At 48.9% G+C, this 17,988-nt stretch overlaps 1 protein-coding gene and 1 pseudogene across 1 annotated transcript; one reads left to right on the top strand and one right to left on the bottom strand.

Annotated features, from left to right (window-relative positions):
• Window positions 1-1,342: 1,342 nt before the first annotated feature.
• On the bottom strand, window positions 1,343-2,697 carry LOC142442205 (partitioning defective 6 homolog gamma pseudogene; annotated as a pseudogene).
• Window positions 2,698-13,092: 10,395 nt separating this feature from the next.
• On the top strand, window positions 13,093-16,488 carry LOC142428207 (class I histocompatibility antigen, Gogo-B*0102 alpha chain-like). The gene is made up of 8 exons (XM_075533286.1): window positions 13,093-13,248; window positions 13,336-13,602; window positions 13,799-14,074; window positions 14,712-14,996; window positions 15,095-15,211; window positions 15,732-15,764; window positions 15,908-15,955; window positions 16,106-16,488. Exons 1-8 carry the CDS (start codon window positions 13,185-13,187, stop codon window positions 16,108-16,110), a joined length of 1,095 nt encoding a protein of 364 aa, XP_075389401.1. The 5' UTR covers window positions 13,093-13,184; the 3' UTR covers window positions 16,111-16,488.
• The last annotated feature ends 1,500 nt before the right edge of the window (window positions 16,489-17,988 follow it).

The following is a 17,988-nucleotide window of genomic DNA, read 5'->3' as shown; positions in this document are numbered from 1 at the left end:
CTACAGATCACAAGAACGCAGACCAGGGATTCCACCATGGCTGTGCATCAGGCTTACCTGGGGGACTCCATATGTCAATTATTTCTGGGTTCTGGGCCCAATATAATGAGGTACTTGATCTGGTGAGGGGGCTGAGTGTGTTGAAACAACTTCCAGGTCTCCTTGTGCACAGCCAGATGTGAAACCACTGAAGACAGGCCTGAGAGTAGCATCCAGAGTGGTGGAGGGTTTTTAAACAAAAATTAAGTGGGTTCCCCACCCTTTCAAATTAATTTAAAAAATAAAAGAAAGAAAAACCAAAACTCACTGCCACCGAGTTGATGTGGACTCATAGTGAACCTGTAGGACAGAGTAGAACTTCTTCTGTGTGTTTCCAAGACGGTAACTCTTTTTCTTTTTTTAAACTAAGATGCAAGTTTTTATTCTTTGATATATAAAACCAGGAAATTTTTAATCCACCCACAGTGAGTTTATTAAGATAACGGCACAGTACAGATCAGGGTCTAGAAACACACCCAAGGCAGAATTTTGAACAGGAATATACAGGTATCAGAGTGAGCCTCTTTTCTTTCCTTTTAAAAATATTCACATTTGCTTAACAACTTAAAGCGGTAAGAAATATACCTTTCCTTCTAGGTATTCAAGAAGATGCTAAGAAACCCGGCAATAACTTATTTGGGGCAGTAACTAGGCATTCGTTTTATTTCGATAATACTGGTCTTAGTAAAAGACCATCTTGGCGTCTTCAGAGAAGACTCTGTTACCCCTTGGCCAAGGCACCTGGGGTTTGGGGAGCATCAGGGCAGCACCGTCCCCCTTGCTTGGGGAAGTGAGCAAAAGTGCAAGGCACCACAATTACACAGTCACAGCTATTTACGCCCAGCAGCTGTTTCACAAAAGGAACAAAAGCAACAAAAGCTTTTCACCGAATCAATTCAGGGTTTTGGGAGTGTCTTCACAGTGTGAACGGTGTCTTTGTTTGGTCCAGGTTTGGTGGTGGACGTTTGTCCATTTTCCTCCCTGACAGCGATTCCAATAGAAAATCCAGTTCATATAAATCCTCCTTGGAGCAGACATGTGTAACTCCTTAAAGTTACCAAATAAGCAGATGACGGAGATCAGAGAAGTGAAGGCACTGAACGAGGATCTGAACTTGAAGTAACTTAAGTTCACGTGAGTATTGTCGTCCCCCCACCCCTACCCCCGCCTTGCTGCTCTCCAGAGGGGAGGGCACCTCACCCGAGGCCTAAACAAAGCAGCCACCACTGCAGTAGCAGCTCTGGAGAACGCTTAGAACCCATGGCGGGAGCACTTAGAACCATGGCTAGAGCCCTCTGCATCCTTAGCGACAGCGGGAGCACCTAGTGCCCACAGGGAGCACGCAGGATGTCGTCATCTCGCCGTAGCGCTGCTCTCTAAGTGCCCAGGAGGTGGGAGCTTCACCGGACCCCTCTCGCCCTGCATTGCGCCCCAGGGGTAGACTGGCGCCTTGGTGCTAAGACTGTCAGCTCAATTTGAACTGTGGAATCATTGAAAGCTTCCATCCTGGAGACCCCAGGGAAGTGTTCTCTGCCCCGCTCAGCCCCTTCGCGTTCGTTTTCCAGAGAGCCAGGAACTGTGAAGTTCGGTGGTGGTGGTGGTGGTGGTGGTGGGGTGCGCTCCCCTTCTGCCTGCGGAGTTCTGTGAGGGCTGTGGGCCCCAGAACCACGTCCCCGGGGGAAATGCGCCCCCCGCCCCCGACCATCGAAGCTCAGCGCACCTTTCCGGCAGGGACAAGCCACTAGCTAGAGGGTGGCGACCTGCCCAAGCTCCTTGATGCTGCAGGTGGGGGGGGGGGGGGGTGCAGCGCCAGGCCATGGAGGGGTCGGCCCTGCTGGAGCTGAGCGGTCTGTGGATGAGGCGCGGTGGCAGTGGCGTTGGTGTCCCAACGCCCTCGATGACCACGTCGGGCTCCTGGTCGCTCTACAGCTGGTCTGGGTGGAGGTTCTTGGGAGGCAAGCTCTGCAGGCTGGAGGTGTTGTCAGTGCACTCGCCCCAGCCGCCCGATGCGCCACTCACGCTCACCACGCTGTTCCTCCAGTAGGCGGTCTTGACCGTGAGGATGAGGTTGTGGCTCTTGGCGATCCTCATGTCCGTGGCCTGGTCCAGTGTCTTCCCCACCATTTTGATCCCGTTCACCTCGAGCACCTTATCGTAGACGGCCAGCAGCATGGCACCATCCGGGAAATGAAGATGGCGGGCACCTTCTCCAGGCCCTGTGCCATCACCCGCATGATGCTGCTGTCCTGTATGTAGAGGCCCCGGGGCTCTTCACAGCCTTGCCAATTCAGTCTCACCCTGGGTGCGTCCGGGGCAGGACATCCACGTCGATGATGGAGGGCAAGGGCAGGGAGGGTTCCGGGGCATAAACCTTCCTCCCACAGGCCCACCAGCATCTCCTCTTCCTGGACCTGGTGCTTGCCCCGAAGCGGCAGCCTCCGGCCTCCTCTAGCTTCTGGACAAAGACGTGGAGCAGGGGGGGGGGGGCGGGGGACGGAGAAGGGGCATGCACCATTAGCTGGTAGAAGTCCTTGACCTCGCCTGACCTGTGGCGGTCTAGGGAGAACCTCTGGAATTCGGCCCAAACTTGCCTTTGACTTCCAAGGCACCCCAGTCATAAAAGCACAGAGTCTGAGACTAGAAGAAACTCCTATTCATGGTTTGGACCCCAGGCAGCTCTGTTGTCGACCTCCCTCGAAAGGGCGTGGAGGGACGCCCACCAGCCTCCCTTAGACCTCGAGACCAGGCAGGGCTCCCTGTCTGGTCCTGATGTCCCTGCCTGGCGCCTCACAAGTTCCTTGTGTGGACTCCAGAGAAGGCATGCAGATGAGTTGGGGACACTGGCCCCATCATGGGCCCACAGAGCTCCTGGGGATTCAGAGCTGCTGAGCATGTGGTTGGTACCCAGTGTGGAACCACTACGCCATGGGAAGAATTCAGATAAGACAAACAGCAGTGTGTGGGTGCTGCTGAGAGATGCAGGTGGTTCCCTTAGTCTGTACCCTGTAGCCAGTGCTCTATGGAAAATCCCCACCCTGATTTCTCATTCTTGTTTAGCTGCGAACCACAGAACTCAAATCTATAATTCAATACAAAGGGATTTGTAAGTGTGTGATGTTGGGGCTGCTTTCATTTGGGGAGAGCCACAGATCTAGGCTTTAACCTGCACTGACAGGAGCAGAATCCTCAGCCCCACCTTTGGTCTGGTTCCATAGAGAAACCCAGGTCACTGTAGTGGAGTTGACTGCCCCCTCACAACAGATCCTCCTACCTCTGGAAACTGAACCTTGTGGCCAGGCCAACTCTTCTGCTCTTGACAACTGGATTCCATGACAGTCACTCATGCTGCTCTTGTCAATGTGTGTTCTACACAGTCCCCAAAGGACAGAAGCATGGATACATGAATGAATCTGAGAACACTTTTGAAGGAAACCTTTCCCCAATTTCACATGTAGTTTGAGTCCCTTTATATGAAATGGCAACAGACATGTCCCTTCCCTAGGGACAGAAAGTGGATCTGTTGTTGTCAGGGCTGACATTCTTGGGGGAGAGATTGTGAGTGGGCGTGAATTTCTTTTGTGGGGATGAAAATGTTCTCACGTTCATTTTGGTGTTGGTCATTCAAGTCTGACTGTACTACACATACTTGACTGCGTGGAGCTAGGATGGCAGGCACACTGCACTGTCCCTCTATAACAAAGATGCTAGAAACCAAGTAAAAGATATACAGGTGCCCATCGTGAGTATGTTAAGTGATGTAGGGGTCATCTCTTTGACTAACGATGATGGCAAACCTGCCTATCTATGGGCAGAAAAATGAAACAGGATGCATGATGCTTCTCATGTGTAGAAACCAGCTCAAGATGGATCAGAGACCCAAATGCATGTCTGGGGACTGTAAGTTTCATGGTCAAAAATTTAAAAAAAAGGGGGGGAACATTATGGCATAAATATTCTACCAAACAGGATTAAAAATGCACAAACAGCAGAATATAAACTAAATAACTATGACCTCCTAAGAATGAAATATCTGTGAGCATCAAAAGTTTCTCCATGACGGCAAAAGAGAGCCTGCAGACTACCAAAAATTTTTTTGGGAGGGGGGCAAAGTATATGTGAAAAGGAGTTAATCTCTAAAGTTTATAGAAAACTCCAGCATGTCAAAAAGAAAAAGGCCAAATAATTCAATATTTAAATAGGCAAAGGAGATGAACATATAATTCCCTGAGAAGGACATCCAGGTGGATCACAAATCCATGGAGAAATGTGGTGGTTATTAGCCATTAACCAAGCCCACTCCACTGTGATTATATTTATTCTGCTACCTAGAATTATCCAAGAAAAAAACTCAGATCACCCCCCTACCATTAGTTTCATTCTGATTCTATGCGATAGGATTTCTGAAGTTGGAGGTGAGCTTTCTACTCCTGTAAGAGTAGCAGTCTCAGAAACTCAGGAGAACTCCTCGATGCTGTCCTGTAGACTCACTATATGTCAGGATTGACTCGATGGCACTGAAGGAGAATATACAGTGTCAAGAAAAGGTTCATATATAGAAAGAAATACTCATTGATAGTCACCAGGGATGGAAGGGAAAGAGAAGGTATGACAGATAGCCAGCCCCCTAAAACTAGTCACTGGTTCAGTAGGCACAATTATATGATTGAGATGTATAAATATTATAGTAAAGTCATAGAGAGATGGCAGAGCTGGGGGAGAGAGAGAATAAAATAATCAGACACATTTGATGGTAGCGTGCTCACTTCCTGGATGGCCATGATCCCAACAGCCAGGTCCACACACAGCCCTGGCAGACAGGGCAGGAGAGCCCAGGCCAGAGCAGGGGAAGGGAAGGAGGACCATGGAAAGGGGACAGGGGAATGAGGATCAGAGGAGAGAGAGCTGCTTATTTCTAACCAAGGCTTATATATCTTTGGGGCGTGATCACAGGTAACCACACATGTCACAGGGAGGGGCGGTGAAAGAAGCATAAGCATCAACATCAAGGGGATGAGCCAGGGGTGTCCACATAATAGAAAGGGGAGGGATTGGGGCTCACATGTGACAGGATGGGCAGATCCTTGATTCAGGATGGCAGCCTAACTCTGGATGTCACTGAGCATGTTTGACCTGTTCTCTGGCTCTCCATGGAAACCATTACTTTACTTATCAGCAGGGTGTGAGCCCTACCTACAGTAGACCAGACTGATGGCTGAATGCTTTTAGAGAGAATATCTCCAAGCATCTGACCTCCTACCGTGTGCTGGCAAACAGCCTCTAATGTTTGGGATATCTCTGGGGGAGACAAAGCTGGGGAAATCTTTGTGTTTCCCACAATTCCCCCTTTTGTTTTATACATAAAATCCAAGAGCCACAGGGACAAAGTGGTTATTTTCTATGCATTGGAAGCTGTCAAGGCAAATTTAATGACCAAATTAATATAGCCAAAAATTCAGGCTTATGGCAAACATTTTGAATCGAGGCTTAGGGAATAGAGAGTAGACATGTATGAACATGGATGTAGGTTAAAGGCAATACACAATGAGGGAGAGGTCAAACCAGCAAAGGAAACATTGAGGGAAACACATGAGTCAAAGACAACCATGGTGTCATGAAGTGAATTGAGTTTCCCCTAATAGTTGTCAATGTGGCTGGACATGGGTCAGTAGCTCAGCAGTTATGCAATGATACCTGGCAGCTATTCCTGATGTGATCTGACAGGATAAACCAAGAAGAGGAATAAGGGTGGGACACAACACCAGGAACCCATGACAACTCTGGCCCAGTGAGAGAACTCTGCAGTGTGCCTTGCACAGAGTAAAGAAGCAAGCAGAGACCAGAGGAACCTACTGCTCATACCAAGACCGAAAACAGCAGAGAGTGGAGGGTGTCCATTTGTGCCAGGTTCCTCCCATCCTGATCCTCATCAGCAAATGCTCCAAGTGAACTTGCCTCATCTGCATATTGAGTTTCCAAATACATAGTCGCATGTCCTTCAACTATATCCAAGCATAAGATAGAGTATACTGTGGAAACTTTGGAAAACTTTTAGCTATAACTGTTAGGTAAACTGAGGCACAAAACTAGAAGAGACGGACCAAATTTGCCGAGGACTGATTAAAGAGCAGACTTTATTGGAGACAAGCAGATGGGTTCAAAAACCTACAGTAAAGTGAAGCTGTGGAAGCCCCCCCAGGGGAGCGCTAGAGGGGTTTTTTATACACCCCCCCCCCCCCCGCCCCACACTTGTTGAAGCTTCTGGAGAGTTAGGCACTTTCCACTGATGTAAGGTGCAGTTTTGCTCAGTGGGGTGTGCATGACTGTTTGCTCGTTGTACAAGGTCAGTCTGTTCTGGTTCTAGGAACAATGAAATGGGTGGTCTGTGCTTTTAGAGGGTGCAGCTGTTCGCAGAACTAGTCCGTTTCTGGGAAACTCAGTCTGGGGGAAGGGTGTCCATGCTTTTACCAGACAATAACCAAATATCTAGAAGGATTGAATTGCAGGGCTTAGGTATCCTGTACCGTAGTCTTTGGGGCAGATCTAGGTCGATTGGCACAAGATGGTTTACATAGACAATATAGGAAGGCAATTAGGTTCTTAGAAGCTTGTGAACAGTCATCTAAGATGCACCTATTAGTATCTCCCTGGACAGACTGGACAGACCGAATAAGAGGGCCCAAAGAGAGGAGGAGGGTCTCATTTCAGAGACCAGGAAATATCATCTCAGACTCATTAAGAACCTCTCAGAACTAAGTTATCAGGAGACAACATTCAGAAAGGTTGTAAACACAGCAGACAAGAGTTCAAAAGACAGTTTGCATTGGGTAAACGTGCTGCACAAGATCTCTGCAGGGTATTGGAAAGCAAAGAGGTAACTCTGAGAATAAGGTTGCCTGACCCAAGCCATGGTATTTTCAATTGTCTCATATTCATGTGAAAGGTGCACATTGACTAAGGAATACCGAATACATTTGAATCGTGGCTCTGACAAAGAATATTGAAAGTACCATGGACTGCTAAAAGGACAAATCAATCTGTCTTTGAAGAAGTACAAGCAGAGTGTTTCCTAGAGTTAAGGATTTGTCTGACATACTTTGGACATGTTGTCAGGAGAGGCCACGCTCTAGAGAAAGGTACGCTGCTTGGTCAGATGCAGGGGGAGCAAATAGGGAAGGCCTTCAAGAAACTGGATTGGCAAAGTGGCTGAACATAGCTGTTGACTTGGGAAGGATTGTGAAGATGCCTCTTAACTGGCAGTGTTTCCTCCTGTTGTGCGCAGGGTCCCTATGTGTCTGAACTGACTCTATGGCATCTAACAACAAAAACGTAGACAGAATATTGGATAGTGCAGTAAACATCATAGAACATGGAGAGAAGACAGGGAGTCACTGAAGGAGAAAGAAGTCATTGACAGGAGCAAGAGTTAATGGTGCTGAAGGAAGAGGGTCCAATTTCCCTGAAAGTATTAGTGGAAAACAAAGGTGCAGGAATAGATAGAAGAAGCCCAAGTGAAGTGTTTCCAACAACTGACGAAGCACTAGAAGCATTCCCTGTCCAAAGCCAAGAAATTGAGATGACAGCTGCTTGGCCAGCTGACTGATAGAGTCCCTATTTATACTGATTCCAAAGAAAGGTGACTTCACAGAATGTAAAAGATATAGAACACTATCATTAATATCACAAGCGATAAAAATATTTCTGAAGAACATCCAATAATGGTTTCAGCAGTACATTCACAGGGAGCTACCACAATTTCAGGCTGGAATCAGAAGAGGAAAAAGGGCAAAGGTGATCCTTGCTGATCTCAGATAGATCTTGCCTGAAAGCAGAAAATACCAGAAATATGTTTACTTGGGCTTTATTGACGATACATAGGCATTCGCTTTTGTGGTTCATAACAAGCTATGGATAACCTTGAGAAGAATGGGAATTCCAGGACTCTTACTCGTGCTCATATGGAAGCTGTGCAGGGATCAAGAGGCAGCTGTGGAAACAGAACAAGGGCACCGGGCCTGGTTTAAAATCAAGAAAGATGTGTGTTAGGGTTGTATTTTCTCAACATACATATTCCATCTGTGAGCTGAGCAAATCATCAGAGAAGCTGGATTATAGGAAGACTATGGTTTCAGGAATAGAGAAAGGCTTTTTACCATCTGTGATACATGGAGGATACAACAAAACATTGCTTGCTGCTAGTGAGGAGGACTTGAAATATTTGCTGATACACGTGAAGGATGACAGCCTTAAGTCTGAATTACAGCTCAATGGAACCACAATGATCTACATATAACCTCCTCCCACGGGGAGGGACAACAGAGCAGTGGGTGAAAGGAGACTTTGGTCAGTGTAAGACAATAAAAAATAATAATAATTTATAAATTGTTAAGAATTCACGGGGAAGGACTCAAGCACTTACTCAATGCAAGAACAAGTTATTCTATTAAATTGGCATTCAAGGATGCACACCTTCCCAACGCGATAGCTGAAGAAAAATGTATGCATAAGCAAATGTGGTGAAGAAAGCTGATGGTTCCCGGCTATCAAAAGATATAACGTCTGGGGTCTTAAAGGCTTTAAGATAAACGAGCGGCCATCTAGCTGAGAAACATCAAAGCCCACATGGAAGAAGCACACCAGCCTGTCTGACCACGAAGTGTAGAATGGTCCAGCTATCAGACATAAAAGAACTAAAAATCATATGAGCGTGTGCCCACCTTCCTGATATGATCAATGAAGACAAATGTGTGCATAAGCAAATGTGGTGAAGAAAGCTGATGGTGTCCAGCTATCAAAAGATATAGCGTCTGGGGTCTTGGAGGCTCAAAGATAAACAAGTGGCCATCTAGTTCAGAAGCAACAAAGCCCACATGGAAGAAGCACATCAGCCCTCTGCAGAGAGAATCTATTTAGTCTTCGTGAGCTGGGTTTTTGATCTACAATTAAGGATCCCTGGTGTCAGCCTAATGGATTACAAGTGAACGTGCTACCCACCACATGTCTGCAATTTGAAACTCCAGCCTCTCTGTGGAGGAGAGATGAGATTTTCTGCTCTTGTAAATTTTCAGTCTCAGAAACCCAAAGCGGCAGTTGCTATGACTGACAAGGGAATCAATGACAGTGAATTCCAGGTGCCACGGTCAGGTAAGGGTTGGACTGCTAACTTCAAGGTCATCCATTCAAACCCAACAGCTAATCCTCAGGGGAGAGACGAGGCTGTCCGCTCCCAGAATGATGTGCAGCCTTGGAAATCCTGTAGAGAGTCACCATCCATCCAAATCCATTCCATGACAGTTGGTCCCATCAGTATTCAAAAACCAAAATAACAGCATTATTTTCAATGAAAACCAAACAGACATTAGAATTGGTGATGGCATCTTTGAACATTTGTGATCTTGAGTTGATAGATCAAGTTTTGGTTACTGTCTCTACAAGCTAATTGAATAAACACTTACTAAAGTGTTATGGATACTCTGTATTTGAAGGACCCTCCCAAAGTATATTCCATGGCTTTCCCATCTAGAACTGAAAACAGTTCCATATCCAGTACACCTTTGGTAAAAGACCAAAGATTAGTATGTTCTGGAAAGGAACCAGAGTGTATTCTATGGTTTTTCAGTGTGTTTAATAGACTCAAATTTAAAAATGACACAGTAGCTTCTTTTTTAAAATTTTTTTAAATTTAATAAATCGGTTTATTGGGGCTCATACAACTCTTATCACAATCCATACATCCATCAATTGAGTAAAGCACCCTTATACATTCATTGCCCTTGTCAGTCTCAAAATTCGCCTTCCAAATGGGTTCCTGGGATCAGCTCATTTTCCTTTTTCCCCCTCCACCTCCTTCTCCGTTCCCCCCTCCCCCATGAACCCTTAATAGTTTATAAATTATTATTTTATCTTATCTTACACTGCCCGGTGTCTCCCCTTACCCACCTTCCCATTGCCCATCCCCCAGAGAGGAGGCTACAAATAGATCCCTGAGATTGGTTCTCCCTTTCTACACCGCCTTCCCTCCTGGTGTCGCCACTCTCACTGCTGGTCATGAGGGGTTCATCCTTCCTAGATTCCCTGTGTTTCCAGATCCCTACTGCACCTGTGTGCATCCTCTGGTCTAACCAGGTCCACAAGGTAGAATTGGGATCATGATAATTGGGGGAGGGGGCAGGAAGTGTTCAAGAACTAGAGGAAGGTTTTGAGTTTCATTGTTGCTACACTGAACCCTGAGTGACTCATCTCCTCCCCACTACCCCTCTGCAAGGGATGTCCAGCTGTCTACAGATGGGCATTGGGTCCCCATCACACACTCCCCTCATCCACAGTGATTTCTCTGCCCCCCCCCCTTATGCCTTTGTTGTTTGAAACCTGGTCTCGTCTGCCCTTCATGATCACACGTGTTGGTGTGCTGCTTCCATGTGGGCTTTGTTGCTTCTGGGGTAGATGGCCGCTTGTTTACTTTCAAGCCTTTAAGTCCCCAGATGTATATCGCTCAATAGCCGGGTACCATCAGCCTTCATCGCACTTCCTTATGCACACATTGTCTTCAGCGTTTATGTGGAGAAGGTGATCACACAATGATGGTTTTTGTTCCTTGGTGTCTGCTACCTGGTCCATTCAACACCTTGTATTCACTTAGGCTGTGTGCTTCTTCTCTGTGGGCACTGTAACTTCTTAAGGAAAGATAGGACATTCAGAGCACTCTAGAGAATGTCAAATATGGCACCTCATATTTAGGTGTGGGCATTTACATTAATACAGTAAATTGAACATCAATGGTTCCATTACACCTGCCACATTTAAAGTGCTCAGCAGTCACTGGCAGGTAGTGGCTACTGTCCTCCACAGCTCAGCTGCACAATTCCTTTATCACAGAGAGTTCTATTGACAGCCAGGCTCTTAATGGCTTATGGACATCAAATCATGTACCTGAGAACCATTTATAATGAAGCTTCTCTTCCTACTTTTCACACAGATCCCATGTGATTTCCAACCATCTGGAATATGGACATCTACGTTCAGCAAATATGTAAACAAATGACGAAGGAAACCTCTATCTGGTGCTTCAGGCACAAAAGTTCTCAGTTATAGAAGGATACATGGTTTCCCTGCCCCTTTCCAGAAGGATACATTGTTTCCCCACACCTCAGATTTCTGACTGTGGATACCCTGTGGCATTAAATTTCCAAGAAATAAGATCTTTTCAAGAGTCCATGGGAAGAGACCTAAGCTAAGCATTGGGAGTTACAGAGTCAAACTCAGGGAGAGGATTTCTGGGTTGTGAAAATGGGGCAAGGTCAGGTGGGGGACTTCCTGGTTTAGTCAGAACAGCAGTTCTCAGAGTGCCATCTGTGGAACTCTGGGAGTCAGGAGATCCTTCACAAGATCCGTGAAGTCACAGGTGATTCCACAGTCTTTGTGGAAATGATTAGTCTTTCTCACTGTGCATATATTTACAGGGACAACTCATCTGGAGCTGGGAAAAAAATCAAGCTGTCATCATACTGCAATAGTGAGTATATTTTCAACCATTTAGGAAAAACAGAACAAAACCAGCTTCACTCACTGATGCACTGATGGAAGGAAGCGTGGAAATTGCTTTCCTTCATTTCATTCTCAATAGAGTGTTCCCCAAGTCTGCAACGTTTAATAGCGTCTATGAAGCAGGAAGTAAATAGAAACACTTCTGTATTCTAATGTATGCTGTTGATCTCAAGGAAAATAACTTGAAAGACCTGAACTAGTCACCTTAAAACACGAAAGAAACAACTTTTTTTACTTGAAAGAATGACAGAGAAACTGTCTTGAATTTTTGACACTTCCTAAAAAATTAACATATTGTAGGCATGGGAAAAATAACGTGCTGACAGCCTTGTTGCCAATTGTCACATGTAACCTTCAAGAGCGGAAAATGTGTATCCACCGCACATGTGAGAGCTTCTTCAAACTTACAACAAAGGGTTTTTTTTTTCTGCTGGGAACGGATGGGACTTAAAAACAAAAGTTTCCTACTGGAGCCGGCCCACAGTGGAAGATCTGCATTCTCAATACACGAATGCAGTGCTTGAAACACATTTCATACAGAGGATGAAATTCATCCAGTCTGGAAAATGGATCCATGGGTCTTAATGTACAGAACATGAAATATTCTACAAGAGTTTTCCAACTATAACTAACCTTTAAGAAACTACCTCTTCTGTGGCAGTAGTGAAATATGAAGGATGAGCTTTCACAGTAACTTGGAGAGCCTATTGAAAGACTCCCTTCTCCAACATTGTACCTGTGAGATGCTGGATGTTACTTTATACAGCACAAGCAGGATGACAGATTGGATGCAGAAGGGGAGAAGAAAATCCGGAAGTCCTCTGCTGACCCAGAAAACAGCCTATAAAGGGATTCCTTGTTCTCCCTATTGTTTTATTTGGAAACACTTATTTTTTCATGAAAACATATTATCTGTTACCGTTTAATGGGCTAGCAATAGTATTTCACACTCGTTTTACAATGTTCATTGTCTCCATCTCCCTCGTGCTTACTCTCAGTGGACAGAACGCACGGAAGTAAACTGTCCTTGGGTTCTTCATAAAGGTGAGACAGTGACTAGAATCTCCACGGAGCTCTGTGGCACAATATTACTTCCTGTCAGGCAATCCAAGCTGCTGGGCGGGAGAAAGAACAGGCGATGGGCTTCTTGACGCATTAACATCTAGGAAAGAAACCCCCTGGGCAGTTGTCCATCTTATAGGGCCACTTTGAATGCACCCCAGGTTCTAGACAAACAAATTCTGAGAGTCAAAAAGCGTCTGTCTGCAGCAAGCCAGGCCCAGGGCTCAAGGAGACTGTGTGGAAAGAAGGCGCCGTACAGGAGGAGACCCCTCTCAGCGTCCCAGGGCGCCCACTTGACTCTCAGGCCCGGATTAGGGGTGTCAAGGGGCGGGGAGACCCAGCGCTGGAGATTCCCCTTCTCTGGAGTTTCGCTTCTCCCATGGACAACCTGTGTCAGCTCCTTCTGCCTGGATACCCGTGACGCGGGGCCGCTTCTCACCCTTATTGGGTCTCCGATTCCTGAAGCAGCCAAGCCCCATCGCTGCGGTTCCGGGTTAGAAGGTCTCAGCAGACTCTCTGAGGAACCCAGGTTTCCCTTGGTGATGGCGCCCCGGATCCTCCTACTGCTGCTTCCGGGGCTCCTGCTTCAGACGCAGACCCGGGCGGGTGAGTGCGGGTCGGGGACGCAGGACCCTCGGGGGCGCGAGGCGGGCGGGGGTCCGGGTCTCAGCCGCTCTGGTCCCCTCCCCGCAGGCTCGCACTCGCTGAGATATTTCGAGACCTCCGTGTCCCGGCCCGGCGGGGATTCCCGCTTCATCGCCGTCGGCTACGTGGACGACACGCAGTTCGTGCGCTTCGACAGCGACGCCCCGGACCCGAGGATGGAGCCGCGCGCGCCCTGGGTGCAGCGGGAGGGGCCCGAGTACTGGGAGCAGGAGACCGCGAACTGCAGGAGAAACGCGCAGATGTACCGAGTGAACCTGCGGACTGCGCTGAGTTACTACAACCAGAGCGAGGCCGGTGAGGGACCCCGGCCCCGGGGCGCAGGGCACGAGCCCCCGACCCCACGCGCGGTCGCCCTCCCTCAGCCTCCCACCGCGTCTCCCCGCCCAACGTCACCCCGAATCCCCAGGACCCCCTGCCCTAAGCCCTTCTCTGCCCAGGATCAGCCAGGTTTTGTTTCGGTTTCACTCACCTGGCTCTGCGGGCGGGTCAGGGTCTCACACCTTCCAGAGGATGTATGGCTGCGACCTGGGCCCCGATGGGCGCCTGCTCCGCGGGTACCTACAGTTCGCCTATGACGGCGCCGACTACATCGCCCTGAACGAGGACCTGCGCTCCTGGACTGCGGCGGACACGGCCGCGCTCATCACCCAGCGCAAGTGGGAGGAGGCCGGGTGGGCGGAGCGCATGAGGGCCTACACGGAGGGCTTGTGTGTGGAATATCTCCGCAGATACCTGGAGAACGGGAAGCAGACCCTGCAGCGCGCAGGTAACAGGGGCCCTGGACGCCTCCCCAACTCCCTTGGACCCGGGTCTGTGTGTCCGCCCTGCTGGCCTCTCAGGGGGGAGGGAAATGGGACAGACTCCAGAAGACCCCTGCTGGGTGTGGAGAGGGAGACGGTTCCCCTGCACCCCCAGGTCCTGTAGGACAGTGACTTGCCCAGAGCAGCCCTCCTCTCCCTGAGACAGTGAGGGACCCGGTCTCCCTGGGAGAGGAGGGGACAAGATTCCCGACGGAACAGCACTGCCCTTTGACCCGGGAATTGACCTTGAGCCTCACAGGGGACTTGCTCTGTCATATCTTGTTCTGTCACACTCCCCATGGGTATTACAGATGTGATTCACATGATTTCAGTTTCTGAGCCTCCACCCAAGTCTAAAGAAGAAGTCCATGTTTTCTCTCTCAGGCAGCTTTACCCCAGGCCTGTGGGCTGCCTCAGGCTGATTCTAGAATTTTCCGTTCATGAGGAGGCGATGGAGCACCTGGGCTCCAAGCTGGTGTGTGGGTGTTGGCCTTCCTCTCCGACCCCACTGCCCAGTCCATCCTCAGGGTGATCACAGGAGCCCTGCTGACTGACCCCAGGGAGGTCAGGCAGCTTTCATCAGCTCTCTGACCCTCCCTCCAGAGCCTCCAAAGACCCAGGTGACCCACCACCACCAACGCCATGCCCCTGAGGGAGAGGTGACCCTGAGGTGCTGGGCCCGGGGCTTCTACCCGGCGGACATCGCCCTGACCTGGCAGCGGGACGGCGAGGACCAGCCCCAGGACACGGAGCTGGTGGAGACCAGGCCTGCGGGGGATGGCACCTTCCAGAAGTGGGCGGCTGTGGTGGTGCCCTCCGGGGAGGAGCAGAGATACACGTGCCAAGTGCAGCATGAGGGGCTGCCTGAGCCCCTCACCCTGAGATGGGGTGAGGACGGGCATGGGCTGGGCCTCCTCTCAGGGAAAGTAGGGGCCCCTCTGAGCACCAACAGGGACAGGGTTCTTCACCATCCGGTCTCTTTCCAGAACCGTCTTCCCAGCCCACCATCCTCATCATGGGAATAGTTGTTGGCCTGGTTTTCCTTGCAGCTGCGCTCATGGGAGCTGTGGTTGGATTTGTGATCCGGAGGAAGAAGTGCTCAGGTAGACCTCTGTGTGTGTGTGTGTGTGTGTGTGTGTGTGTGTGTGTGTGTGTAGACGTGTGAGGGTGTGTGTAGACGTGTGTGTGTGTGTGTGTGTTCCCAGTTTCTTGTCGCACTGGGAGTGTCAGGTCCCAACTAGGAGAGTGGCCATCTTCAGCTTCCTTAAGGGAAGTACCATCCTTCTATGTGCTGCCCCCGTGTGGCGCCCTGTGTGCTAACAATTACTCTGCTGTGTGTATGTACACATCCCTATGTGTACCTGTGAAAAGCATGCACAGATCTTTCACCCTTATTGTTCCAGTAATAGAGACCTGGTTCCCAGTAGTCCCAGGTCCCAGGGAAAGTTCCTGCTGCAGACACACTTCCAGCAGGATGGCAGTCCAATCTGTGCACATCCATCCCTCTCCTACCCTGCCCTGCAGTTCAGGAAACCTAACTGGAGCCCAGCACTAACCAGCTCTTAAAGGACCTGATGGTCCAGTCTCGTCCCCAATCCCTCACGGAATGCTTTCTTCCCACAGGTGGGAAAGGAGGGAGCTACTCTCAACCTGCAAGTGAGTATGGGGGAGGGGTTCTGAGATGAGACCCTTGGGAGGGCGTAGATGGAGCCCAGGGAGGAGCCCCTCACTCATAATCCGTGTTCTCTGGGACTCATCTCCTGTGTGCTCTGACCACATCCTGTTTCTGTCTTCTCCAGGCAATGGCGGTAGCCAGGGCTCGGATATGGCTCTCATAATTTCAAAAGGTGAGAGCCTGCGGCCCTGACACGGAACCGGGGTGGGAAAGAAGGGACGAGACTATGTGATAGGAATCCTTGGATTGGGACATGCTGAAAGTACAGATGACTCCTCAAAGTGACTCACCTAAATTTGTCTGTGGTTCTCTTTTTCTGCAGCCTGAGTCCTTCTTGTGTGTGCCAGCAGTTGTTCACAGCCTGCTTTGTGATCGAAGGGTCCTGGACTTTTCTCTCTACAACTGTGGTCTAAAGGTTTCTGCCCTCCAATAAGCATGTGAGGATGCAGTGGGACAAACCTAACCCAGCAGGACCCCCCCGCCAGAGCCCACTTACCCGGCTCCCTGTGTTCCCTGTGTTCCCCATCTATGCTGCAGCATCTCCCTCCTTGCTTTCCACCGCTTTGTCTCATTTCTCTTTAAAAATAGGACTGGATCGTGAAGTTGGTCATGCACTTTTTCCATGAGAGGAGGTGATGGGTTAATGAAACTTTGAAAATGCTCACATTTTAAAAGAATAACTAATAAAATCTTAAGTATCTTGGAGATTCTGTGTGTGTTTTGAGCTGGCGACATGGAAGAAGCCCAGGAGAAGGTAGGGGATGAACTGAGCATGTGTGGGGCCTGTATCCAGCTCGTGCTCAGGACAATGTGAGTTTGCAGACACTTCTCCGTCGGGTCATCTTGATCTCTCTGTTGTCTTTGTTCCTTCAGTAGAACTTGTTCCATTAGGATCTCTGACCACAGGGCCTCATCGGCCTTTTCCTGTGGCAGTGCTGTGAGCATGGAGGACTTGGTGTGGCCAGGTCAGCCTAGGCTCACGTTTCACCTGAGCCTTGCTTCCTGCTGCTTGTGATTCTGTTTGTGAGTTGTTTTGTAGTTGACTGTACCTGCTCCTATTTTGTGTAGCAGTCTGGTCTCATTTGTTCTGGGTGTCACCCACCTGACACCTTCGGGAGCCACCTTTCACTGTCATTGTTCCAACAAGACCCAGATCGACCTTGCACTGAGTCTCTGTGGGAAAGAGGTAAGTTTGCTGACACCCCCAGATTGTGCACTCTTGTTAACACTGCCCTGTGGATGAGGCTTCATGTGTTCTTAACACTCTTTAGAGAGGACGTTATTCAAATTACATGACTTCGTGTTACCTTTCCGTGCCTTTCAGCGCACTCGCCCCTTCTCTCCAGCCACGTAGTGCCACACTGTCAGTGCTGGCTCACTATCTGAACTCAGGGATTCACAAGCACAGCCGGCTGTTAGTTCACAGTTGTTGTCGATAGTGCCTGTTAGACAAGGACCATCCTTACATGAAGATGGGAATGGAATCCTGTTGTGGGGGAGAGAGACCAGAGTCCTTGTGAGAGAAGCCCAGAAGCGTGAATGTCCGTGGAGGGGATGTGGGGGTGCAGCTGCCACCGCAGAGCATTGGTCTGAGGCCACGTGACTGAAACACTGTCTCTGCATGAAGACCCTTTGCTGCAGGTTCTGACATCAGGGCGTGATGACTACAGGACACACACTGTTCAGCCCTGGGGACTCGCCGTCCTGTGGGGTGTATGTTTGTGCAGAAAGAGAAAGGTTGTAACCATAGTGCTTTAATGTCCACGGTGCTCTAACCAATTTCCACTACCCAGTGACTAAAATGTGACATCTGGCTAGTATAGTTCTGCAGTCAGAAGTTTAACCTGGGCCCCCGAGCTGTGCTCCGTCCGGGAGCTCTAGGGGAGCATCAGATATCAGGACTTGTCCATCTTGCAAAAATTGCATGTTTGCCCTGCCTCTAGGTCCTTCTTCCATGTTCAAAGTCAATAGCGTAGAATCTCCTTTTGACCCTCAAGTCTGTCCTTACACCTTTGAGTTTGGCCTCCCTGCCGCCCTGTGATCAAGGTACTTGAAACCACATCATCAGAGAACCTGGAGATTGTGAGATCATCACTCAATCCCAAATCCCCAAAAAACACCACATGTTTAAAAGTATCTTTTACATAATAATGTAATATATTCCCAGGGTCCAAGGATTAGAATATGGTCATATTTGGAGATTAG

The sequence above is a fragment of the Tenrec ecaudatus genome, chromosome 1 (genome assembly GCF_050624435.1).
Source record: "Tenrec ecaudatus isolate mTenEca1 chromosome 1, mTenEca1.hap1, whole genome shotgun sequence".
NCBI classification, from domain to species: Eukaryota; Metazoa; Chordata; class Mammalia; order Afrosoricida; family Tenrecidae; genus Tenrec; species Tenrec ecaudatus.
Note: the sequence above shows the minus strand (reverse complement) of the source record. Positions and strands in the feature narration are given on the sequence as shown.

What these genes read in the sequence shown, in the direction of transcription:
- LOC142428207 (XM_075533286.1), top strand. Translation starts at nt 13,185, where the DNA reads ATGGCGCCCCGGATCCTCCTACTGCTGCTTCCGGGGCTCCTGCTTCAG. An exon ending in TCAGACGCAGACCCGGGCGG is followed by an intron (nt 13,249 to 13,335) that starts GTGAGTGCGGGT and finishes CCCTCCCCGCAG; the next exon opens with GCTCGCACTCGCTGAGATAT. An exon ending in GCAGACCCTGCAGCGCGCAG is followed by an intron (nt 14,075 to 14,711) that starts GTAACAGGGGCC and finishes CCCTCCCTCCAG; the next exon opens with AGCCTCCAAAGACCCAGGTG.